The following is a 26,119-nucleotide window of genomic DNA, read 5'->3' on the forward strand; positions in this document are numbered from 1 at the left end:
TGCTCAGCCACCTCTCCAGGTGTCCAGTTCAGTGGACCACCAGCACCCTGGTTCCCGGCTCTGTCACAGCACCCCTGCTGCATCTGTGGGCACCTCTTCTCCCCTCCCCAGCACAGGGGTGTGGAGGGAGGAGCAGGATGTGCAGGTTCAGGGACCTGGGAATCAGAATTTCTGAACTTATGGGGCTTACTGGGCAATATGGGAGCAATAGGAGGGAGATAGGAGCTTATCCTGATACTACATCTATTTTCATTAGATTCTATGCTTCTTTGGAGTACTTGGTGGTAGTGAGAGAAGTCACCCCTTTGCTACAATCCTGGTTCATGGCCAAATCTCTCTACGACAATGCTCTTATTGGTGCTTCCATGTCTTTCCTTAACACAAGGTCCAGAAAGAAGAGATAAAGACAAATGAGATGCCCTTGAACAGCCTGTGCACAGCTCAGTGACTCTGAGAACTGATCTGGGAGAGCTTGCATGTTCTACTCTAAGAGGGTCCTAGCAAGGCATGCTCTTTTTAACCACCCCCACCCCCAACCAAAATGAAATTCCAGTTCCCTCCTTAGGCAAATATTAGTAGGAGAGTTTTTGTAAATCAATTTTGCTCAATTGCTGCACACACAGAGAAGTGGCTGCTTCACCCAGGCATAAAACATTGGGGAAAGACCAACACACTCATCGTAGGTTTGCTGGAGGACTCGCTTCTGGATTTTAAACACAACAGAGATCGCACTCTGCAAAGCTGTGTGTGAGAACACACCCTGAGCACACACAGCTGCACACCGTGGGGACTGACCACCTCCGGGTGGGCAGCGCTCTGGTCTTCTGTTGGCCGCTGGCCTCCCTCTGCTAAGTAGCCCTGCTCCAGTTCTGTTAAAGACACGATGCCTGTGCGTCCAGAGGAGAAGCAACTGTGCGCACGGATGAAAATGCCAGGAGAGTGCTCTCCAACTGTGAGAAGAGAGGGTGGGTGTCAGCGGAAGAAACCCCGAGACCTCGAACCCCCCGAGAAATGGGCAGGGAAGGGCTGTAAGGATACTTCATGCGGCTTGCCATGATGTCTTTTCCTGAATTATAGGATTCTGCTTGATTATTTTTAATTGAAATTCTTATGAAGGTAATTGTAGATTTACATGCACTTGTAAGAAATAATTCAGGCTGGGTGCAGTGGCTCACACCTGTAATGTCAGCACTTTGGGAGGCTGAGGCAGGAGCATCACTTAAGCCCAGGAGTTGCCCAGCCTAACAAAAATAAAAAATAAAAAAAATTAGCCAAGTACATTGGCTCCCAACTGTTACCAGTTACTTGGGAGACTAAGGCAGGAGGATCCTTTGAGGCAAGGAGTTCAAGACCAGTGTGGACAACACAACAAGATCCTCTCTCTACAAAAAAAAACAAAATAAAAAATTGCCAGGTATGATGGTGCATGCCTGTGATCTCAGCTACCCAGGAGGCTGAGGCAGGAGGATCGCTTCAGCCTAGGCAGTCAAGGCTGCAGTGAGCCATGATCATGCCACGTCACCACACTCCAGCCTGGGTGGCAGATGTTTCAAAAAAAAAAAGGAAAAAAACAGAAAGAGAAAAAGAAGAGATAAGAAAAGAAAAAAAAAAGGAGGAGGGAAGGGGAGGGAAGGGGAGGGGAGGGAAAGGGGAGGGAAAGGGAAGGGGAGGGGAGGGGGAGGGGAGGGGGAGGGGAGGGAAAGGGGAGGGAAAGGGAAGGGGAGGGGAGGGGGAGGGGAGGAGGAGGGGAGGGAAAGGGGAGGGGAGGGGAGGGGGAGGGGAGGGAAAGGGGAGGGGAGGGGAGGGAAAGGGGAGGGGAGGGGAGGGGAGGGGAGGGGGAGGGGAGGAGGAGGGGGAGGGGAGGAGGAGGGGAGGGAAAGGGGAAGGGAGGAAAGGGGAAGGGAGGAAAGGGGAAGGGAGGGAAGGGGAGGGGAGGGAAAGGGGAGGGAAGGGGAAAGGGGAGGGAAAGGAAAAGGAAAAGGAAAAATTCAGAGAGATCTCTTTTACACTCTGCTTAGTTTCTCCCAAAGGTTACATTTTGCAAAAACTGTGGTGTGATATCACAACCCAGATACTGCCACTGATACACTCCACTGATCTTAAATTTCCCAAGTTTTACTTAAACTCATTTGTGTGTATATTTATTTCTATACAATTGTATCACCTGTGCAGGTTCATGTATCCACCACCACAAACAACCACATTCATCTCTTGTTTCTCCCACCCCTACGTCCCTAACCTCTGGCAACCACTAACCTGTCCTCCATTTCAAAACTGTTGTCATTTCAGAATATTTTACAAATGGGCTCAATGCTATATAACCTTTTGGGATTGGAGTTTTTTTCACTCAGCAAAATTCCCTGGAGATTTATTCAAGTTGTTGTGTGTCAATAGTTTGTTCCTCTTTAATTTTTAATATTTGTGGGTACATAGTAGGTGTATATATCTATGGGGTTCATGAGATATTTTGATATGGGCACTGTATAATAATCACATCAGGAGAAATGGCGTATCCATCACTTCAAGCATTTATCCTTTGTGTTACAAACAATACCATTGTACTTTTATTTTTTTAATATACAATTAAATCATTATTGACTATCACCACCTGTTGTGCTGGTGAATATTAGATCTTATTCATTCTTATGTTGTTCCAAATGACAGGATCTCATTCTATTTTATAGCTGAATAGTACTCCACTGTGTGTATGTACCACATTTGCTTTATCCATTCATCAGTTGATAGACACTTAGGTTGCTTCCAAATAATAGTTTATTCCTCTTTATTGTTGAGTAGTGTTCCACAGTATGGATAGATCACAGTTTATTTACAGTCACCTACTGAAGGACATCTAGGCTGATTCTAGTTTTGGGCTATTAACACATAAACTTGCTATGAATGTTTGCATTCAAGTTTCTGCGTGGATATAAGTTCTCATGCCTTTAGAATAAATGCCCAAGGTGTAGTTGCTGGTTTGGATGGTAAATTGTATGTTTGGTTTAATAAAAAACTGCTAAACTGTATTTCAGAGTGGCTAGAACATTTTACCTTCCCATTGTGTGAGTGACCTAGCTTCTCTACATCCTTGCTGGCATTGGGTGCTATCACTATATTTTATTTTAGTCAATCTGGTAGGTGCGTAGTGATACATCATTGTGGTTTTATGTTTTCTTTCTTTCTTTTTGAGATGGAGTTTTGCTCTCGTTGCCCAGGCTGGAGTGCAATGGCACAATCTTGGCTCACTGCAACCTCCGCCTCCCGGGTTCAAGCGATTCTCCTGGCTCAGCCTCCCGAGTACCTGGGGTTACAGGCACCCACCACCATGCCTGGCTAATTTTTTGTAATTTTAGTAGAGACGGGGTTTCACCATGTTGGTCAGGCTGGTCTCGAACTCCTGACCTCAGGTGATCCGCCTGTCTCAGTCTCCCAAAGTGCTGGGGTTAAGGTGTGAGCCACCATGCCTGGCCTCATTGTGGTTTTAATTTGTATTTCCACAGTGACTAATGGACTGAGTGTCCCTCATGTGCTTATTTACAATTGCTGTATCGTATGTTTATGTCTTTTGCCCATTTTCTAATTATATCGTATATTTATGTCTTTTGCCCATTTTCTAATTGGATTGTTTCTTTTACTGTTGAGTTTTGAGCCTTCTTTCTATATTGTAGATACTAGTCCTTGGTCAGTTATGGTGGTTTGCAAGCAAATGTTTTCTTCCTATTTGTAGCTTGTCTTTCCCTCCTCTTCACATGGGCTTTCTGAGAGTAAAAGTTTTGATTTTGACGTGGTCCAACTTTACATTTTCTTCTTATGGATCATACTTCTGGTGTCTGGTCTGAGAACTTTTTGTGTGCAAGTCTCAATGATTTCGTTCAAGGTTTTTAAAGTTTAGTATTATGTTTTAAATTTAAGTCTACGATCCATTTTGAGTTAATTTTCATATACATTATGAAGATTAGATTGAGGCTCATTTTTTTTTTTTTTTTGCCTGTGGTTTTCTAATTGTTCCAGCACCATTTATTGAAAAGCAGCACCTTTCATCGAATTAATTTTGTACCTTTATCAAAAATCAGTGCAACATATTTGAGTAGATTTTTTTTTTTTTGAGATGGAGTTTCACTTTCGTCGCCTAGGCTGGAGTGCAATGGCACAATCTCGGCTTACTGCAACCTCCACCTCCCAGGTTCAAGCGATTCTCCTGTCGGCTTCCCAAAATGCTAGGGTTACAGGTGTGAGCCACCGCGTGCGGCCAAGTGGATGTATTTCTGTATCTTCCACTTGGTTGCAGTGATCTGTGTGTCCATGCTGCCACCAATACCACACCATCCTGATTGCTGTGGCTCTACCGTGAGCCTTAATATAAGGGAGAATGTTCTCCTCCCATTTTATTCCTTTTTGTCAAGTTCGTTTGAGCAATTTGCTTTTCCACATAACTTTTTAGAAGAAACTTGTCTATGTCTACAAGAAAATCTTGCTGGGATTAAAAAAAAAAAAACTCATTGAGAGATAATTCATATACTATACAATTCACCCATTTAAAGAGTCCAAGTCATGTTTTTTTTTAAAGCATATCCACAGGGTTATGCAGCTGTGCAGAAAAGAGATAACACTGCAGGCCTGAGACTGCGCTCCGTAGAAAGCTCTGCTGCCAAGTTTGGCCCTTGGCTAGGGTCTGGGAACTTGGCTCTTGGAGTGTTCCCAGTCAACTGTTAACTGATAAGAGTGGCTCCCTGTGCCTAGACTGTACAAACAATATGGTTTATGCCGAACACCTGCTTTCCTTTTAGGAGTCTATAATGTTGGCATGTGCTAGACAGAGGGTGCTTATGTGACCAGCTTTCAATAAAAGCTTTGGGTGCCAAGTCTTTAATGGGCTTCCCTGGGCAGAAACCTCAAACACATGCTGCTGCATTTCATTGCTGGGGGAGGAGTGCACTTTGTATGATCCCTCATGGGGGAGGGAATAGCACACAGGAAGCCTCACAAGGGTTCCACCAGACTCCGCCTCTTTTTCCATCATGACCCTGGGTATCTTTACAGTGTCACTGTCATAAATCTTAGCCATGTGGACAATTATATGCTAAGTCCTGTGAGTCATTCTACTGGATCTCTGCAGGTGGCGGTGGTCTTGGGAATCCCTAGCGCAGTGGTGAGACTTGCTAGAATAACCCGAATTCACTGAAGTATGGTTACAGCATTACTCGAGAAAAAGAAACGGCAGTTTGTTCAGTGTGCACACATTTAGGATGGTTATGTCTTCCTGGTGGATTGATCCTTTTATATAAGGTCCCTGTTATGGTTTGAATATTTGTCCCTCTGAAACTCATGTTGAATTTTTTTTTTTTTTTTTGAGACAGTCTCGCTCTGTCGCCCAGGCTGGAGTGCAATGGCATGATCTCAGCTCACTGCAAGCTCCGTCTCCCAGATTCACACCATTCTCCTGCCTCAGCCTCCCGAGTAGCTGGGACTACAGGTGCCCACCACCATGCCTGGCTAATTTTGTTTTTGTATTTTTAGTAGAGATGGGGTTTCACTGTGTTAAACACGATGGTCTCGATCTCCTGACCTCGTGATCTACCCACCCCTGCCTCCCAAAGTACTGGGATTACAGGCGTGAACCACTGCGCCTGGCCCTCATGTTGAAATTTAATCCTCAATGTGGCAGTATTGAGAGGTGAGGCCTTTAAGAGGTAGGTGATTCGGTCATGAGGGCCCTGCCCTTAAGAATTCACGAATTCATGGATTAATGGGTTATCATGGGAATGAGACTGGTGGCTTTGTAGAAGAGGGAGAGACCTGAGCCAGCACACCCTTGCCATGTGATGTCGTGGGCCAACTCGGGACTCTGCAGAGGGTCCCTGTCAGCAAGAAGGCCCTCACCGGATATGGCCCCTTGAACGTAGACTTCTCAGCCTTCATAACTGTAAGAAATAAACTCATTTTCCTTATAAATTACCTAGTTTCAGGTATTCTGTTATAAGCAACAGAAAATGGACTACGTCAGTCCCTTTTTGTCCCTAGTAATTTTCTTTGCTCTGAAGTGTGCTTTCTTAGATGTGAACATAGCCACTCCTGCTATCTGTGGATTAATGTTTGCATGTTACATCTTTTCCATCCATTTACTTTCAACCTGCCTATGTTGTTGAATTTGAAGTGAGTTTCTTGGCAACAGTACATACTTGAGTCATTTTTGTTTTTAACTTCACTCTGTCTTGTCTTTTGACTGATTATGTAAGATAATTTACATTTAAGGTAATTCTTGGTAACGTTAGCACCTAAGTCTGCCATTTTATTACTTGTTTTCTATTTGTTTCCTTTGGTTCTTATTCTTCGATTTCTCTTTTCTTGCCTTTCTGAGGATTCCTTTAAACAGCATTGAGGACTCTATCTTGATGTAATTGTCGTGATTTTGAGTACATCTCTTGACATAGTTCTCATGGGGTCACATGAGTATTACAATAGACACGTGTGACTTAGCACAGTCTGTTGTTGCCGATGTTTCACCACTTTGAGGTGTGGAAATCTTTTTTCCATTTAGGCCTCTTTACCTTCCCCACTTTTAAATATCATTGTCTCAAGTACCAGATGGAGGCATAATTTTTGTTTCATCAAATGTGATTCACAGAACTTGTGACAAAAAGGACAGCGTACTGTATGTCTGCCATATTTCTGCTCTTCCCATTGTTTTTTTCTGATACTCCAACATTCTGTTATCATTTCCTTTCTCATCGAAAAATTTTCTTTAGCTGATCTCCAAGGGTGAGTCAGCTAGTGACAAATTCTTTTGGTTTTCCTTTGCCTGGGAATATTTTTATTTCCCTTTCATTCTTGAAAATAAATTTGCTGGATGTAGAAATTGTGGTTGACAGTTCTTATCTCAGCCCTTGAAACCTTTTGTGCCACTTCCTTCTGGCTTTCTTGGTGGTTTCAATGATAAATGTGTTGCCATTCAAATCACTGTTATAGGTAATATGTTATTTTTCTGCCTGTTTCCAGGTTTTTTTTTGTTTTGTTTTTTGTTTTTTGTTTCCAAAAGCTTAATTTTCAGAGCCTCTGTGTTGTTTCAGCCTGCTTGGTTTATCTGGTGCCTCTGGGGCTACACCTGAGGAGGGAGAAGGGTTTCCCCAGGCTAGACCTTGGGACTTCTCTCCATGAAGGAGGTGCTCCTCCTACTGAGGATGCTCCTGGCTGCCTCTGGGGAGCGGAAGAGCAGAAGCGCGTCAGGCTGCAGAGCAAAGAGGCTTCCCGGACCAAAAGGCTTGTTGAAGCTGGCTCTCTCTAGGCAGATCGACTCACGCCCGCAGTGTCTCTTGGTGGAAAAGGGGTGCCTCAGACCCAGGAAGGAAGGAGAGTATTTTCTCTATTAACAACCCCCAAAATTATTTCGCCTGATATTATTAGAGGAACTCAAAGAAGGAAGAATGAATCTACCTGGGTTGCCTTCTGTCCCTAGGTCAGGCTTGGGAAACATTGAGTCTGGCTTTCAGCGTGCAGGGCGGGGGATGCAAGATGCTCTGCTACGGTGCTGATTGTACAGTCCTGGGGCCCCAAACCAGCTCACTCTCTTATCACCACCTTTCGGAGCTTTCCTCTGATTGCTTCTTGCGTTGTTTCCGGGGTTTACCGTTGTGCTTAGTGTGGAGGGGCATGGGGAAATAGGCTCATCTTGTCTCACCCAGAAGTCTCCACTATCGTATCTTAACTGATCATATTTTGAAGTATTAGGCACAGTCATATAATTAAACATTCCACTCACTAGTAATATTGGCTCCTAACGTGTATATGGTTTGTTTTCAAAAAGCATCTGTGGTAGCTTGTATTACAAATCATGTACAGGGAACAAGGTGGTGTGGATTCACTTTTCCTTGCTCCTGCCTCTAATACAGCTAAATACTTGGAAATTATTCTACAGACAAGGATAGAAGAGCTCCGAAAACTGGAAAGAAGAAAATAGACTGGGTAGAGACGACAGGAGTAGAGAAATGACAATGTGGTGGGTTCCCTGGGTTTCCTTTTTGTCTTCCACACACACCCCTGGACTGGGCATTGGAGAAATGTGCAACACAGTCTGTTATGTCAATAGGCGTAGGCATAAAATCTCAAGAAAAGCCTGCATTCTGGCCAAAGGGCTAGGAAAGGGAAGGGAAGTCCAGTGGAGGCCTAGTAGGGGGCTGCAACCCTCTTTCCACAATCAGGGCATGGGCTGGTGACCCATCTGCCCACAGTAGCAGCTTCAGAATACTGGTAGACTGACCTCCATGCTCCATGCACCCACACCCAGAGCACTGGCAGGCGGGATCAGGATCAGGATCAGGATCAGGCTGCCTGCCAGGGCTCTGGGTATGAACATGTGGGGTCACTATTGTCCACCTGAATGCACAGTAGTGAAGCCGTGGGTCAATTCAATGCCCATTCCACGTGTGGAGCACTGAAATGGCAGGCCATGCTACCCACATGACAACACTGGCAGAGCCTGATGCCTCCCTCCTTACACCAAGGGGCATAAGGAGACCCAGGCGGCCACTCTGGCTCTCCCCACTCCACGGAAAGTGGTCCATGGAAGTGGGTTGAGCCTCTGCAGGTGGCACCAGTAGGGATTAATCAGAAGTCTCCGCAGTGGCAGAAGAACGAAGCAGACAAGAATAGCATGCAAAGGCTCAGGAAACTGAGCTGGCATTGGACCCACAGCCCATGAAAGTAGGCCAGAACCTACACACTAAACCTAAACAGGGCGACTGCCTTCTGTCTAAAACAGAAGATTTAAATAGGATCAAGAGTCTCCTAACATAACCAAGATTCCCAGGATACAACGGAAACTCACCCATAATCCCAAAGACCAGGTAAGCCACTGTTTGAATGAGAAAAGACAATCAACTGATGCCAAGACCGAGGCGAATCAGATATTGAATTATCTGACAAGGATTTTCAAGCAGTCATTATAAAAGTATTCCAACAGGCCAGGCGCGGTGGCTCACGCCTGTAATCCCAGCACTTTGGGAGGCCGAGGCAGGCAGATCACGGGTTCAGGAGAAGAAGACTATCCTGGCTAACATGGTGAAACCCCATCTCTACTAAAAAATACAAAAAAAAAAAAATAGCCAGCGTAGTGGTGGGTGCCTGTAATCCCAGCTACTCGGGAGGCTGAGGCAGGAGAATAGTGTGAACCCAGGAGGCAGAGCTTGCAGTGAGCCGAGATCACGCCACTGCACTCTAGCCTGGGCGACAGAGCAAGACTCCGTCTCAGAAAAAAAAAAAAAAAGAAAAAAAAAAAGCTCCAACAAATAATTCTTCTTTTGAAACAAATGAAAAAAACTGAAAACCTCAGGAAAGTCATACAAAAGAATCAAGTGGAAATTATACAACTGAAAAATACAATAATTAGAGTAAAAATATATATATATAAATACCATGAAAAAATCATGCAGTCATGATAAAATAAATACATCAAGGTATAGATCAATATGCTCAGGAGCCCTACTGAATGTTTACCGTGTGCCAGATGCTGCACTAAGCATTTTCCCTGTATTAATTAATGTGATCTCACAACAATCCCATGAAGTAGATACTGTTATCCTTAATTAATGGATGAGGAAACTGAGACACAGAGAGATTGAGTGACCTGCCTCAGATCACACAGCTTGCTAGTGGTAGAGACAGGCAGTCTGTTCCAGTCTCTGCTCTTATCCACATGTAGTATTATTGCATAGTGTTCTGCTGCCTCTTGGGAGAATTAAAATTATTTAAGTCATTCATCTCAATGGGCTGTTTCTTCCAGGGCTGCCACAAAAGCCTCTCCCTAGTGTCTCTAACCTCTACCCTCACCTCTGTTCAGGTTCCTCTCCTCCCACCCTCCTGCTCACCCACTGAAGTCCACCCTCAGACTTTCTTGCTCCTTGAACTCATCTCTGCCTCAGGCCTCTTGCACAGCTCTTTCCTCTGCCTGGAACGCTTGTTCCAGATCTCCACATGGCTCCTTGACTGGCACTCTGTTCAAATGGTGTTGTCTTGGGGAGGACTTGCCATGACTCCATTGTATTGTATTCAGGTAACATCTCGCGATTGTCCTTTTATTTTTTTGAGACAGGGTCTTGCTCTGTAGCCCAGGCTGGAGTGCAGTGGTGTGATCATAGCTCACTGCAGCCTTGACCTCCCGGGCTCAGGTTACTCTCCCATCTCAGCCTCCTGAATAGGTGGGGCCACAAGTGCACCACCATACCCAGCTAATATTTATATAGACAAACATATTAAATATAAAATATTTAATTTTGTATTTTTTGAAGAGCTAGGGGTCTTGCTATATTGCCCAGGCTGGTCTCGAACCCCTAAACTCAAACAATCCGCCCATGTTGGCCTCCCAAAGTGCTGGGATTACAGGTAGGAGCCACCATGCCTGGCCTATTGCGCTTTTTTATTTTTTCCTAACTAAGCTTAATAAAAGGAGAGGCCTTGTTTATCTTGTTCACTGCTATATCACAAGTAGCTAGAACAGGCCTGACTTATTGTAGGAACACAAATATTTGTTGAATGAACAAATAAGTAAATGGCAGATGAGTTATAGAGTTTTCATTACCTGAAAACCAGAGAGATAAACTTATTTTGAGACCTAATTTTTAAGAGGAATTTGTCACACGGATCCTTAATATAATAGACATTTTCATCCGTACAGCTCATTAACAACAGTGTACCTTTCTTACATTTCTGCTTTGTAAAATACACTTTTTAGTATGTCCTGAATGTGGCATTGGTAGTGAAGTTATCCTTAAATCTTAATGCTTTAAAAAAAATCTCTTAGCTGGCCAAGACTTTAAAGTTGATCTATTATTTTTGTTTGTTTTTGGTTTCTGTTATTCTTTTTGAGACGGCGTCTCTGTTGCCCAGGCTGGAGTGCAGTGGCACGATCTTGGCTCATTGCAGCCTCCACCTCTCGGGTTCAAGCGATTCTCCTGCCTCAGCCTCCCAAGTAGCTGGGACTACAGGCACGCGCCACCACACCCGGCTAATTTTTGTATTTGTAGTAGAGACAGGGCTTCAGCATGTTGGCCAGGCTGGTCTCGATCTCCTGACCTCGTGATCCACTCGCCTTGGCCTCCCAAAGTGCTGGGATTACAGGCGTGAGCCACTGCGCCTGGCCAAGTTGATCAGTTATTAAATATATGCTGAGCATAGAGTACATGAAAAGCACCTGCTGCTGGGCTTATCTCATGACCAGCCGATGTCACTCTTGCCTTTATCTTTGTCCTCTGGGAGTCCTCCTCTTCCTCACTGACGATAAAGCCTATTTTTCTTCCCCCACAAAGGCCACTCCTAGCCCCTCTCTCTGTGACATTGAAAACAAACAGAGTCCCTGGAACACTAATGGTCTCTCCCCTCTGAGTGCCGAGGGCCTGCCTAGTTACTTGTTTTCCTGGAGCGTGCAGGGCTCTCCCAACTGTCTGTTAGTTAACTGACTGCTAGGTGCCAGGGGGTGGGGGGTAGGGGGGCATACAATGGAATGCAGGATCTACATCCAGCCTTTCAGGAGCCTACAGCTCAGCAAGTTCAGCAAGTGAGAGAACACAATCACACCAGGGACGTTCTAACCATCACTAAAATAAATCTCTCATCACAGCTACTCCTTTTCCTAGCTTCTCTATTTTTGCCAATGTAACTTTTCCATCCCTGTGACTAAGAGATGAGTAAGAGATGTAAGAGGAAGAGCTGGTTTGGCACAGAACACAGTAACTTTATTTGAGGTTGAGTTTGAGGTTTAGGTGCGACAGGCTTGACTGAATCATCTCTGCTCCCTTCTACTACACTGACTCAACCAACTGCCAGATCCTGAAGACCCTGCCTCTGAGAGCTCTCACACCTGCATCCTGATTCCAGTGCAAATCTGAACAGCAGCAGCAGCCCTGGGGCCATCTCCAGGCTCATCACCCTCTCCTTTCCCAACTATTCTTCTTAAACCCCAATGCTGAACTTTCGGTTCTCCAACAGCTATTTCAGTGCCCACTCTGGGAATATGTCCTTGTTCCTGCAGCTATAACAAAATACCTTAGACTGGGTACTTTATAAACAAAAGAAATGTATTTCTCACAGTTCTGGAGGCTGGGAAGTCCAAGATCATGGTGCGGACAGATTTGGTGTCTGGTAAAAGTTTGCTCTTTGCTGCTTCTTTTTTTAACATACTAATTGTACACATTTATGGGGTACATGTGATATTGTGACACATGCATCAGGGTGTTTAGCATATCCATTACCTTGAACACTTATTTCTTTGTTGGGAACATTCCAAATCTTTTAGATATTTTGAAATACATAATATATCATTAACTATAGTCACCTTACTGAGCTATCAAATACTAGAACTTCTTCCTTCTATCTAACTGCATGTTGATACCCATTAATCATTAACCCACCTTTCATTCCTCCCTATTCTCTCCAGCCTCTGGTAACCACCATTCTACTCTTCGCCTCCACAAGATAAACTTATTTTAGCTCTCTCCTATGAGTAAGAACATGCAATATTTGTCTTTTTGTGTCTGGCTTATTTAACATAACGACCTCCAGTTCTTGCTCTCTGCTTCTAAGACAGTACCTTGTTGCTACATCCTCATGTGGCAGAAAGCAGAAGGATGACAGAGATGAACACTGTGTCCTCACATGGCAGAAGAAATGAAAGGGCCAGCAGGCTCTCTGAAGCCTCTTTTACAAGGTTATTAATCCCATTCATGACGGTGGAGGCTTCATGGCCTAATCATCTTGCAAAGGACCCACCTCTTAATATTGTTGCATTGGGGATCACGTTCAATGTGAATTTTGGAAGGACACAAACATCCAAACCACAGCAGGACAGAAACAAGCAAAGCTTCATGGTTTCTGCCCTTGTGCATATTCCACCCTACTTCTCAAAGGAAGGCTCCAAAGGACTTGTGGACACCCCCCACTGCCCAGCCTGGCAATCTAGGCCCCCTGAACTTTCCCTCCAGATTCATCTTCTACTAGAGCTCCATGCACGCCTGTACAGGAGGAAGCCCATGCCTTCATGTACCTTTATCTTTGCTCCCCTAAGCCTGGATGTCCTCTGCACTCCTGCCTCCTTCTCCAACACCACCTGTCAAAATTCTAATCTGTCCTTCAATGCTCCACTCAAAGCCCAATGCCCTTGTAGGCCGTTCATGATCCCCTATCCAAAATGTGTGCTCCCCATCTTTGAGTTCTCATGGTACCCTTTTGTACATTTCTGACATTCGTCGTGTTATACTTGAGGATCAAAGTAAATGGACATCTTAGCCTCCCTCTTCAGCTATCAGAGAAAAGGGTCCCTGTCTTACCCATACTGGAGGCTCCTCATCTCTCCACCACAGCAGCTGCCTCATACACAGGATGCTTTATACCAAGGGTGACCATACAATTCACTTTAATTTATTGTTCAAACTAGAACACTAAAGTGAAAGGAGCACAATAATTATGCAGGGCTCCAAGTGAAATTGATATTGTCCTTGGCTACTTGGACATGCAGTTATCTTTTTATGCCAAATGAAGGCTCAAAGAGCAAGAATGCTGGTTGTATGGATGGACAGTGATCAGTATGAAGAAGTGGGAGAATTTCCTGTAGCTGGCATTGTTGGGGATGGTCCTACGGGGCAGGTGGTCTCTGAGGTATGTCCAGAAGGTACAGATGGGATTCAGGAAGATCCCATTAGACAGAGACAAGAAGAAACGGCACTATGGAAGGTTGGATGGTGGGAGCAAAGGTGGACTGCATTTGATATGTTCAGGGAAAAGTGAGTGTGGTTTAAATTATGGTTGATGTTGGGGAGAAATAGGCAACACGGTTGGAAAGTGGAGTTGGAAGGAACTTGGCTAACACCAGCCTAGGTCTGGTCTTTATCCAGGAGGTAAGAACAAGCACCCACGTGTTTCTGAGCAGGAAAGAGACAAAGCAAATGTAGAATTTTAGGAGGGTTCATCTGGTAGCTGTGTTTAGAGCAGGGAGAGGCTGAGGAAGGGGAGGCCATATGGGATCACTGGAAATAATTTCAGTGTAAGATGATAAGATATTAAAGGAAATATTGGTTACCAAAAAGAGTCAGGAGAACTTAAAGCGAAAAGTTAACAAGGCTCTGTGATCCACGGGGGTCAGGGGTGGCTTTGGGTTATACTTTGTATAGGTTCTATCTGTTGATATCGAGATTGAACTAAGAAAGTCAAGGGGCAGAGATAATTTGGAGGAAGAGGCTAAATTTAGATTTCCATATGTTGAGTGTGAGGTACCAGTGGCTCATGTAAATGGAAATGTCCAGTAGAGAGTCAGGGAGGAACACCTAGGAGGTGGGCAAGGTCAGGACCAGTGAGAACGATTCAGGAGTCATCCACCTGCAGGAGGCCATAGGTGAAAGAAAGGATGAGATGTCTGGGGCCAAACAGTAGGAAGAGTGATGGCAATTATCAAGATGAGATCTCAGAGAAAGCCTGCGCTTAATGGAGAAGGGAAAGAGGAAGAGACTGAGGATTTGGGGGTGGGGGAGTTGAATGACACAGTCCTGAGGACTAAAGGAAGCTTTGAGAGAGGTGCCCAATTGTGTCAAATTTTGCAGAAAGGTTGAGAAGGATAGACTCGGTGAAAAATGACTTTGGCAACTGAATGACAGTCAAAATGAGAAATGTCTAAGGAAATGAACCAGAAATGGATTTCTCTGGCTAATGACATTGCCGGAGGCTGACAAAGGGGCATTGGTTAAATGTTGATGTGATATGTGTGTTTCCTTAAGAAGGACTTAAAGACAGAACAACCTAAAAGTCAGTTAGATACAACTAAAATATGAATGCTTCTTTTATTTATTAATTTATTATTACTACTATTTTGAGACAGGGTCTCAGTCTGTCACCCAGGCTAGAATGCAGAGGCGCAATCACGGCTTACTGTAGCCTGGACCTCGTCAGGCTCAGGTGATCCTCGCACCTCAGCCTCTCGAGTAGCTGAGACTGTCAGTGCACAGCACCATACCTGGCTAACTTTTGTATTTTTTTAGTAGAGATGGAGTTTTCTCATGTTGCCCAGGCTGGTCTTGAACTACTGAACTCAAGCGATTCTTCCACTCCAGCCTCCCAAAACGCTGGGATTATAGGCATGAGCCACCACACTTGGCCTGAATGGCTCTAACATTAACCAGGTTTGTGACCCAAGACCAAAGTACCAAAATGATAGTTACTAACCTGTGATACCTTTTTTCACCTATAAGGTAGGAATACTGGGCATAGAAGAAAGAGCTTTTCTTGATACAGATCCCATCATAATGATACCTGGGAAAATAAAGGCTGTCTTTAAATTTATGTCTAACTACTGACATGCTTTAGGGAAAGCAGAAAACAGGCGAGCTAATGAAGACTTGGAGTTCTTCTCCAGGTTTTATCATTGGCTGCATTTCTCTGGAAAAGCTAATCCTTCAGTCTGACCAAGCTATGTAGACAAGCAACTTCATACACTTTCACACATATCAGCCTTGAAATGGGCTTGTGGAGGCTCTCCTCTGCTTGCCTGATGCAGGACATGCTCATCTTAGAGAGATGTGATAGGGAAAGTCTCCTGTGCCCTGCCCTGCCCCCTCAACCACTGTCTCCCCTAACCCCCGGCACCCATTAACCTTTTTCAGGTGAAGGGAAAATGACACCAAGGTTCCTTCCACTGAAGTTGTCAGAAACCCAGTAGAGAAGTCAAGAGCCTTCTCTGCAGCCCAGACTTTCCTCCGCTAAGCCCAGGGGACTACAGCAGCTTGTCCCGGAGGCTTAAGACAAAATGTTTTCAAGTTCATTATTGCCCAATATTAGGTTTGGCAAACACTTCCACTGTCTTCAATTCCTTGGTGAGTGGCAGCCCCGTTTCCTAATTTGGCTTCAATGTCTTCTCACTGATTTCCCCTCGCAATTTAAAACAAGCAACAAATAGCAATAATAACTGAGTGACAATTATGACACAAGGCACCCAATAATGCTGGAATTTCTTTTCACGTTAGAAATACAACCTTTGGGCCGGGTGCAGTGGCTCACACCTGTAACCTCAGCTCTTTGGGAGTCTGAGGTGGGTGGATCACCTGAGGTCAGGAGTTTAAGACCAGCCTGGCCAACATGGGAAAACCCTGTCTTTACTAAAAATACAAAAAATTAGCTGGGCGTGGTGACAGGTGCCTGTAATCCCAGCTACTCAGGAGGCTGAGGCAGGAGAATCGCTTGAACCTGGGAGGCAGAGGTTGCAGTGAGCCATGATCATGCCATTGCACTCCAGACTAGGCGACAAGGGTGAAACTCCGTCTCAAAAAAAAAAAAAAAAAAAGAAAGGTAATATAGCCTCAGGACCGCACCTCCCGCACATAACTCAAGTATGCTAATTGGGTGAACACTGAAATTTTAGTTCAAAGGGTAATTAAAACAGTTCCAAGGCTGGACATAGTGGCTCATGCCTATAATCTCAGTGCTTCGGGAGGCCAAAGTGGGAGGATCACTTGAGCCCAGGAGTTTGAGACCCACCTGGGCAATTTAGCAAAACCTCATCTCTAAAAACGTAAAAATTAGCCAGGCCTGGTGGAACACACCTGCAGTCCTAGCTGCTCAGGAGGCTGAGGTGGGAGGACTGCTTGAGCCCAGGGGCTTGAGGCTGCAGTGAGCAATGATCACACCATTGCACTCCAGCCTAGGTGACAGTTCCATTATTTGGTGTGTTAATTATTTAAATATTTCAAGAATGAGACATTTACATAACTGTAGAACAATAAAAATATATTGTAACCTTCATATTTTAACAAAATTCCGAAGAAAATAGAGGCCAGCGTTTGGTTCTAGCACCAACTGAATGATTTCAGGCACTGGGAATTAATGTGAATTGTGGACACTCTTTGGTAAGAGTTGTTATTTATAGTTTGTTTTGGTTTGCATTTTTTGTCATTCATTTTGTGATTTTCCAAATCCTTGTTTTTAACACTTGAAATAAAACAAAAATTCTAAACCTACCTGGCACTTCCTCTAGTGCCCAGCCTCCGGGTGCCAAGGTCAGGAAAAACCAATCTCACAAGCTAAAAGAATAAGCCAGATTTAAAGTTGCAACTTGAAAACTTAGAAACAAACTTCCAATTTTTTTATCCTATATTTAAATTATATTTCTATTTCCTCCTTTCTAATAAACAATAAAGAAAATAAGTATAACAATAAAGTAATACGGTAACAATAAAGAAAATAAATGGAAATGAAATTTTTGAGGAAAAAAAAGACAAGTGTGAAAAAGAAAACATACCCCTTGGAGGTCAGGCACGGTGGCTCCTGCCTGTAATCCCAACTTTGGGAGGCTGAGGCAGACAAATCACTTGAGGTCAGGAGTTCAAGATCAGCCTGGCCAAAATGGTGAAACCCTGTTTCTCCAACCTGGTCTCTACTAAAAATAAAGGCTGGGCATCGTGGCTCACGCCTGTAATTCCAGCACTTTGGGAGGCTGAGGCAGGTGGATCATGAAGTCAAGAGATTGAGACCATCCTGGCCAACATGGTGAAACCCCGTCTCTACTAAAAATACAAAACTTAGCTGGGTGTGGTGATGTGTGCCTGTAGTCCCAGCTGCTCAGGAGGCTGAGGCAGGGGAATTGCTTGAACCTGGGAGGTGGAGGTTGCAGTGAGCCAAGATCGCGCCACTGCACTCCAACCTGGTGACAGAGCGAGACTCCGTCTCAAAACAAACAAACTTACCCGAGTGTGGTGGCACACACCTGTAGTCCCAGCTACTCTGGAGGCTGAGGCAGGAGAATCACTGGAACCAAGGTGGCAGAGGTTGCAGTGAGCCAAGATCATGCCACTGCACTCCAGCCTGGGTGACAGAGTGAGACTCTGTCTCAAAAAAAAAAAAAAAAAAAAAAAAGAAAAAGAACAAAAGAAAAAGAGAAAAAAAGAAAACGTATCACTTGGAGAAAATGCCATTTAAATGTCGATGTTGGCCAGGCGTGGTGGCTGTAATCCCAGCACTTTGGGAGGCCACGGTAGACAGATCACCTGAGGTCAGGAGTTTGAGATAAGCCTGGCCAACATGGTGAAACTCTGTCTCTACCAAAAATACAAAAATTAGCCGGGCGTGAACCCAGGAGGCAGAGGTTGCAGTGAGCCGAGTGCATCACACTCTAGCCTAGGCGACAAGAGTGAAACTCGGTCTCAAAAACAAAACAAAACAAAAAACCTCAGTGTAATTTCTTCCAGTCTTTTTTTCAAAGCCCCAATATGTGTAAGTGTTCTCTGTGTTTCAAATTTAAAACCTGGCATCACGCAATTAGCATGTCTGCAGCTTTGCATTCTATTTTCTTCCCTCAACATTATGCCATGGACATTTCCCCTTGTCATTAAAAATTTTCTGGAAACAGGGAATTATGAACCACAGTTATAATTGGTCTCACAGGTTGGCATCATAGTCCAACCTGTGAGAATGCTATAATTTTCCCATTTTTCTCTTTTTCTAATGTGATAGTCATTTTCACTTTTTAAATTATTATTATACTTTAAGTTCTAGGGTACATGTGCAGAACGTGCAGGTTACACAGGTATACGTGTGCCATGTTGGTTTGCTGCACCCATCAACTCGTCATTTACATTAGGTATTTCTCCTAATGCTATCACTCCACAACCCCCAACCCTGTGACAGGCCCCACTGTGTGATGTGCCCCTCCCTGTGTCCATGTGTTCTCATTGTTCAATTCCCACCTATGAGTGAGAACATGCAGTGTTTGGTTTTCTGTCCTTGTGATAGTTTGCTGAGAATGATGGTTTCCAGAGTCATCCATGTCCCTGTAAAGGACATGAACTCATCCTTTTTTATGGCTGTATAGTATTCCATGGCGTATATGTGCCACATTTTCTTAATCCAGTCTATCACTGATGGATTTATAATCCTTTGGGTATACACTCAGTAATGGGATCTCTGGGTCAAATGGTATTTCTAGTTCTAGATCCTTGAGGAAGCACAACACTGTCTTCCACAATGGTTGAACTAATTTACACTCCCACCAACAGTGTAAAAATGTTCCTATTTCTCCACATCCTCTCCAGCATCTGTTGTTTCCTGACTTTTTAATGATCGCCATTGTAACAGGTGTGAGATGGTACCTCATTGTGGTTTTGATTTGCATTTCTCTGATGACCAGTGATGATGAGCATTTTTTCATGTCTGTTGGCTACATAAATGTCTTCTTTTGAGAAGTGTCTGTTCATATCGTTTGCCCACTTTTTGATGGTTTTTTTTTTTTTTTCTTGTAAATTTGTTTAAGTTCTTTGTAGATTCTGGATATTAGCCCTTTTTCAGATGGGTAGATTGTAAAAATTTTCTCCCATTCTGTAGGTTGCCTGTTCACTCTGATGATGGTTTCTTTTGCTGTGCAGAAGCTCTTTAGTTTAATTAGATCCCATTTGTCTATTTCGGCTTTTGTTGCCATTGCTTTTGGTGTTTTAGTCATGAAGTCTTTGCCCATGACTATGTCCTGAATGGTATTGCCTAGGTTTTCTTCAAGAGTTTTTAATCGTTTTAGGTCTTACATATAAGTCTTTAATCCATCTTGAGTTAATTTTTGTATAAGGTGTAAGGAAGGGATCCAGTTTCAGCTTTCTATATATGGTTAGCCAGTTTTCCCAGCACCATTTATTAAATAGGGAATCCTTTCCCCATTGCTGGTTTTTGTCAGGTTTGTCAAAGATCAGATGGTTGTAGATGTGTGGTGTTATTTCTGAGGGCTCTGTTCTGTTCTATTGGTCTATATACCTATTTTGGTACAAGTACCATGCTCTTTTGGTTACTGTAGCCTTGTAGTATAATTTGAAGTCAGGTAGCATGATATCTCCAGCTTTGTTCTTTTTGCTTAGGATTGTCTTGGCTATGCGGGCTCCTTTTTGGTTCCATATGAACTTTAGTTTTTTCCAATTCTGTGAAGAAAGTCATTGGTAACTTGATGAGGATGGCATTGAATCTATAAATTACCTTGGGCAGTATGGCCATTTTCACAATATTGGTCCTTCCTATCTCTGAGCATGGAATATTCTTCCATTTGTTTGTGTCCCCTTTTATTTTGTTGAGCAGTGGTTTGTAGTTCTCCTTGAAGAGGTCCTTCACATCCCTTGTAAGTTGGATTCCTAGGTATTTTATTCTCTTTGTAGCAATTGTGAATGGAAGTTCACTCATGATTTGGCTCTCTGTTACTGGTGTATAGGAATGCTTGTAATTTTTGTACATTGATTTTGTATCCTGAGACTTTGCTGAAGTTGCTTACCAGCTTAAGGAGATTTTCGGCTGAGAAGATGGGGTTTTCTAAATATACAATCATGTCGTCTGCAAACAGGTATAATTTGACTTTCTCTTTTTCTAATTGAATACCCTTTATTTCTTTATCTTGCCTGATTACCCTGGCCAGAACTTCCAACACTATGTTGAATAGGACTGGTAAGAGAGGGCATCCTTGTCTTGTGCTGCTTTTCAAAGGGAATGCTTCCAGTTTTTGCCCATTCAGTATGATATTGGCTGTGGGTTTGTCATAAATAGCTCTTATTATTTTGAGATACGTTCCATCAATACCTAGTTTATTGAGAATTTTTAGCATGAAGGGTTGAATTTTGTTGAAGGCCTTTTCTGCATCTATTGAGATAATCATGTGGCTTGTCATTGGTTCTGTTTATGTGATGGATTACATTTATTGATTTGAACATGCTGAACCAGTCTTACATCCCAGGGATGAAGCCGACTTGATCGTGGTGGATAAGCTTTTTGATGTGCTGCTAGATTCGGTTTGACAGTATTTTGTTGAGGATTTTCACATCAATATTCATCAGGGATCTTGGTCTAAAATTATCTTCTTTTGTCGTGTCTCTGCCAAGCTTTGGTATCAGGATGATGTTGGCCTCATAAAATGAGTTAGGGAGGATTCCCTCTTTTTCTATTGATTGGAATAGTTTCAGAAGGAATGGTACCAGCTCCTCTTTGTACCTCTGGTAGAATTAGGCTGTGAATCCGTATGGTCCTGGACTTTTATTGGTCAGTAGGCTATTAATTATTGCCTCAATTTCAGAACCTGTTATTGCTCTATTCAGAGATTCAACTTCTTCCTGGTTTAGTCTCGGGAGAGTGTATGCTTCCAGGAATTTATCCATTTCTTCCAGATTTTTAGTTTGAGTAGAGGTGTTTATACTATTCTCTGATGGTAGTTTGTATTTCTGTGGGATCAGTGGTGATATCCCCTTTATCATTGTTTATGGCATCTATTTGATTCTTCTCTCTTTTCTTCTTTATTAGTCTTCCTAGTGGTCTACCAATTTTGTTGATCTTTTCAAAAACACCAGCTCCTGGATTCATTGATTTTTTGAGGGTTTTTTTTTGTGTGCCTCTATCTCCTTCAGTTCTGCTCTCGTCTTAGATATTTCTTGCCTTCTGCTAGCTTTTGAATTTGTTTGCTCTTGTTTCTCTAGTTCTTTTAATTGTGATGTTAGGGTGTCGATTTTAGATCTTTCCTGCTTTCCCTTGTGGGTATTTAGTGCTATAAATTTCCCTCTACACACTGCTATAAATGTGTCCCAGAGATTCTGGTACGTTGTGTCTTTGTTCTCATTGGTTTCAAAGAACGTCTTTATTTCTGCCTCCATTTCGTTACTTAACCGGTAGTCATTCAGGAGCAGGTTGTTCAGTTTCCATGTAGTTATGTGGTTTTGAGTGAGTTTCTTAATCCTGAGTTGTAATTTGATTGCACTGTGATTTGAGAGACAGTTTATTGTGATTTCTGTTCTTTTACATTTGCTGAGGAGTGCTTTACTTCCAATTATGTGGCAATTTTAGAGTAAGTGTGATGTGGTGCTGAGAAGAATGTATATTCTGTTGATTTGGGCAGGAGAGTTCTGTAGGTGTCTATTAGGTCTGCTTGGTGCAGGGCTGAGTTCAGGTCCTGGATATCCTTGTTAATCTTCTGTCTTGTTGATCTGTCTAATATTGACAGTGGGGTGTTAAAGTCTCCCATTATTATTGTGTGGGAATCTAAGTCTCTTTGTAGGTCTCTAAGGACTTGCTTTATGAATCTGGGTGCTCCTGTATTGGGTGCATATATATTTAGGATAGTCAGCTCTTCTTGTTGAATTGACCCCTTTACCATTATGTAATGGCCTTGTCTCTTTTGATCTTTGTTGGTTTAAAGTCTGTTTTCTGAGAGACTAGGATTGCAACCCCCTGCTTTTTTTTGCTTTCCATTTGCTTGGTAGATCTTCCTCCACCCCCTTATTTTGAGCCTATGTGTCTCTCTGCACGTGAGATGGGTCTCCTGAATACAGCATGCTGATGGGCCTTGACTCTTTATCCAATTTGCCAGTCTGTGTCTTTTAATTGGGGCATTTAGCCCATTTACATTTAAGGTTAATATTGTTATGTGTGAATTTCATCCTGTCATTATGATGTTCGCTGGTTATTCTGCCATTAATTGATGCAGTTTCTTCCTAGCATTGATGGTCTTTACAATTTGGCATGCTTTTGCAGTGACTGGTTTTCTTTCCATATTTAGCGCTTCCTTCAGGAGCTCTTGTAAGGCAGGCCTGGTGGTGACAAAATCTCTCAGCATTTGCTTGTCTGTAAAGGATTTTATTTCTCCTTCACTTATGAAGCTGAGTTTGGCTGGATATGAAATTCTGGGTTGAAAATTCTTTAAGAATGTTAAATATTGGCCCCCACTCTCTTCTAGCTTGTAGGGTTTCTGCCAAGATATCCACTGTTAGTTTGAAGGGCTTCCCTTTGTGGGTAAGTCGACCTTTCTCTCTGGCTGCCCTTAACACTTTTTTCTTCAACTTTCGTGAATTTGACAATTATGTGTCTTGGGGTTGCTCTTCTCCAGGAATATCTTTGTGGTGTACTCTGTATTTCCTGAATTTGAATGTTGGCCTGCCTTGCTAGGTTGGGGAAGGTCTCCTGGATAATATCCTGAGGAGTGATTTCTAACTTGGTTCCATTCTCCCCATCTCTTTCAGGTACACCAATCAAACGTAGGTTTGGTCTTTTAACATAGTCCCATATTTCTTGAAGGCTTTGTTAATTTCTTGTTACTCTTTTTTCTCTAATCTTGTCTTTTCTCTTTATTTCATTAATTTGATCTTCAATCATTGATATCCTTTCTTCCACTTGATCAAATCGGCTATTGAAGCTTGTACATGCGTCACAAATTTCTTGTGCCACGGTTTTCAGCTTCATCAGGTCATTTAAGGTTTTCTCTACACTGTTTATTCTAGCTAGCCATTCGTCTAACCCTTTTCAAGGTTTTTAGCTTCCTTGTGATGGGTTCAAACATCCTCCTTTAGCTCGGAGGAGTTTGTTATTATTGACCTTCTGAAGCCTACTTCTGTCAACTTGTCAGTTATTCTCTGTCCAGTTTTGTTCCGTTGCTGGCGAGGAGCTGTGATCCTTTGGAGGAGAAGAGGCACTCTGGTTTTTGGAATTTTCAGTGTTTCTGCTCTAGTTTTTCCCCATCTTTGTGGTTTTATCCACCTTTGGTCTTTGATGGTGGTGATCTACAGATGGGGTTTTGGTGTGGATGTCCTTTTTGTTGATGTTGATGTTATTCCTTTCTGTTTGTTAGTTTTCCTTCTAACAGGCCCCTCAGCTGCAGGTGTGTTGGAGTTTGCTGGAGGTCCACCCAGACCCTGTTTGCCTGGGTATCACCAGCAGAGGCTGCAGAACAGCAAATATTGCTGCCTGATCCTTCCTTTGGAAGCTTTGTCCCAGAGGGGCACCTGACATATGAGGTGTCTGTTGGCCCCAACTGGGAGGTGTCTCCCAGTCAGGCTACACGGGGGTCAGGGACCCACTTGAGGAGGCAGTCTGTCCATTCTTAGAGCTTGAATGCTGTGCTGGGAGAACCACTGCTCTCTTCAGAGCTGTCAGACAGGGACATTTAAGTATGCAGAAGTTGTCTGCTGCCTTTTGTTCAGCTACGGCCTGCCCACAGAGGTGGAGTCTACAGAGGCAGTAGGTCCTGTTGAGCTGCAGCAGGCTCCACCCAGTTCGAGCTTTCCCGGCTGCTTTGTTTACCTACTCAAGCCTCAGTAATGGCAGATGCCCCTTCTCCCCCGACACCTGGCTGCAGCCTCGCCTTGCAGGTCGATCTCAGACTGCTGCTGTGTTAGCAGGGAGCAAGGCTCTGTGGACATGGGACCTGCTGGGCCCAGCATGGGAGGGAACCTCCTGGTCTGCCAGTTGCTAAGACCTTGGGAAAAGTGCAGTGTTTGGGCAGGAGTGAACTGTTTTTCCAGGTACAGTCTGTCACGGCTTCCCTTGGCTAGGAAAGGGATATCCCCTGACATCTTATGCTTCCCAGGTGAGGCAACACCCACCCTGCTTCAGCTCACCCTCCATGGGCTGCACCCACTGTCCAACCAGTCCCATTGAGATGAACCAGGAACCTCAGTTGGAAATGCAAAAATTACCCGTCTTCTGCATCAGTCTCGCTGGGAGCTGCAGACCGGAGCTGTTCCTATTTAGCCATCTTGGAAGCCAGATCCCATTTTCACTTTTTATTATCCATTTGTTTGCCTAATTTGTTTTCACTTTCTGGGTTTGGCTAGTGAATGCTATCTTGTTTATCAGCACTTTGTTAGAGAGCCATGAAATTACACTTATGATCAATAGAAGTCTGGTCTAGTTTCTGAATCAAAGCGGTTCATGACAAGAACGGCATCCATGACATGCATGTTGAGAGTGGAAATCCTGGATCATCATGAAATTACAAAACACAGAGCAGGGAAGCCACGACGTTTGGAGCTGTCAAGTAATTATTTCTGTTCTTTTTCTACACCCTGTCCATAATCATTCAGCCCTCGCCTCTGTTTGGTTGCATGTTGCATCCCCCCCCTTTTTTTTTTTTTAAATTAGCTCCCAAGCAGTGGGATTCGATGGAAATGTGAACCATTTTTCCTCTTTTCTGGCTCCAGGTCCTACTCTCTTCCTGCAAGAAGCCCACATAAGCCGGGATGAGGAGGCAAGACAAAAGAGCAGAGTAGGTAAGTTTGACACAATTAACACCTTGGTCATGCCTCCAAATGTGGTGGGTCTTTCAGGGAAGAAGAACCAAAATGTACAGGAGGAAAATGACAGGAGACAAAAGGGGAAGTCAGCCAAATCTAAATGCAGAATTAGAGGCTAGAAATTCCTGTTGTCAACAAGAGATTCTGGCAATTTCATCTCCTCTAACTTAAGAAAATCATTGAAAAGCCTTCCTATATGTTTAGTTGCAAAGCAAAATCAAGACGCACATTTTAAGTACCTAAAGAAATTATGATAAAGTATGCAGCAGGCTCAGATTCTAGCCCTGAGAAATAATCTGGTGTTTGGGAGAGAAAAGCAGAAGTAAAGTGCCTGATTGTCAGGCAACGTAATGCTCTGTACATTTGATAATACTGAGTCACCCCAACCCCTGACTATCCTGTGATTTCATGTTAATATAGAGAGCAAATACAACACGGTTAAAATGAAAAAATCAACTGGGATAACTTGCAGAAAATATAAGTTAAAAATTATATCCTGAAAATAGACAGAACTCAAACAAATCAATAGGAAATACACCCCAATAGAAAATGGTCTGGTGGTAATATGTACACACAACATACACATGACCAAAGCGCATGCAAAAGTGCTCACCTTACAATCCAATAAATGCAAGTAGAAACAGCTAATTCTAGTTTTTACCCAACAAGTTTTCTGGGGTAGGAATGTTATGAATTTGTGTTAAGAATACCATGAATTATCATCAGGGATGAGCACTGACTGCAATTGTTTACAGTTGGTTGCAAAAAGCAATTTGGCAGGCCATACGTGGGGATCTATCCTAAAAAAATGACCAGATATGGATGGGGACTTATAGTGTTTAAAACAAAGGAAAATTACAAACAACCTGTATTTCCAATAAGGGATATGGTTAGGCTGGGCGCGGTGGCTCACACCAGCACTTTGGGAGGCCAACGCGGATGCATTGCTTAAGCCCAGGGGTCCAAGACCAGCCTGGGCAACTTGGCAAAACCCTACTCTACAAACAAAACGAAGGTAGCCAGGTGTGGTGGCACAGGTGTAGTCCCAGCTACTTGGGAGGCTGAAATGGGAGGCTTGCTTG

At 43.5% G+C, this 26,119-nt stretch overlaps 1 protein-coding gene across 1 annotated transcript in view; it reads right to left on the reverse strand.

Annotated features, from left to right (window-relative positions):
* The window catches only part of RFX8 (regulatory factor X8), a 76,582-nt gene that overhangs the window by 39,049 nt on the left and 11,414 nt on the right, over nucleotides 1-26,119 (reverse strand). Inside the window, exons 3-4 of the mRNA XM_015112972.3 lie at nucleotides 16,984-17,045; nucleotides 15,196-15,282 (exon numbers count right to left, since the gene is read on the reverse strand). Of these exons, the coding sequence (XP_014968458.2) occupies nucleotides 15,196-15,282; nucleotides 16,984-17,045 (149 nt within the window). The remainder of the gene's footprint in view (nucleotides 1-15,195; nucleotides 15,283-16,983; nucleotides 17,046-26,119) is intronic.

This window comes from Macaca mulatta, chromosome 13 (genome assembly GCF_049350105.2).
Source record: "Macaca mulatta isolate MMU2019108-1 chromosome 13, T2T-MMU8v2.0, whole genome shotgun sequence".
Lineage (NCBI taxonomy): Eukaryota > Metazoa > Chordata > Mammalia > Primates > Cercopithecidae > Macaca > Macaca mulatta.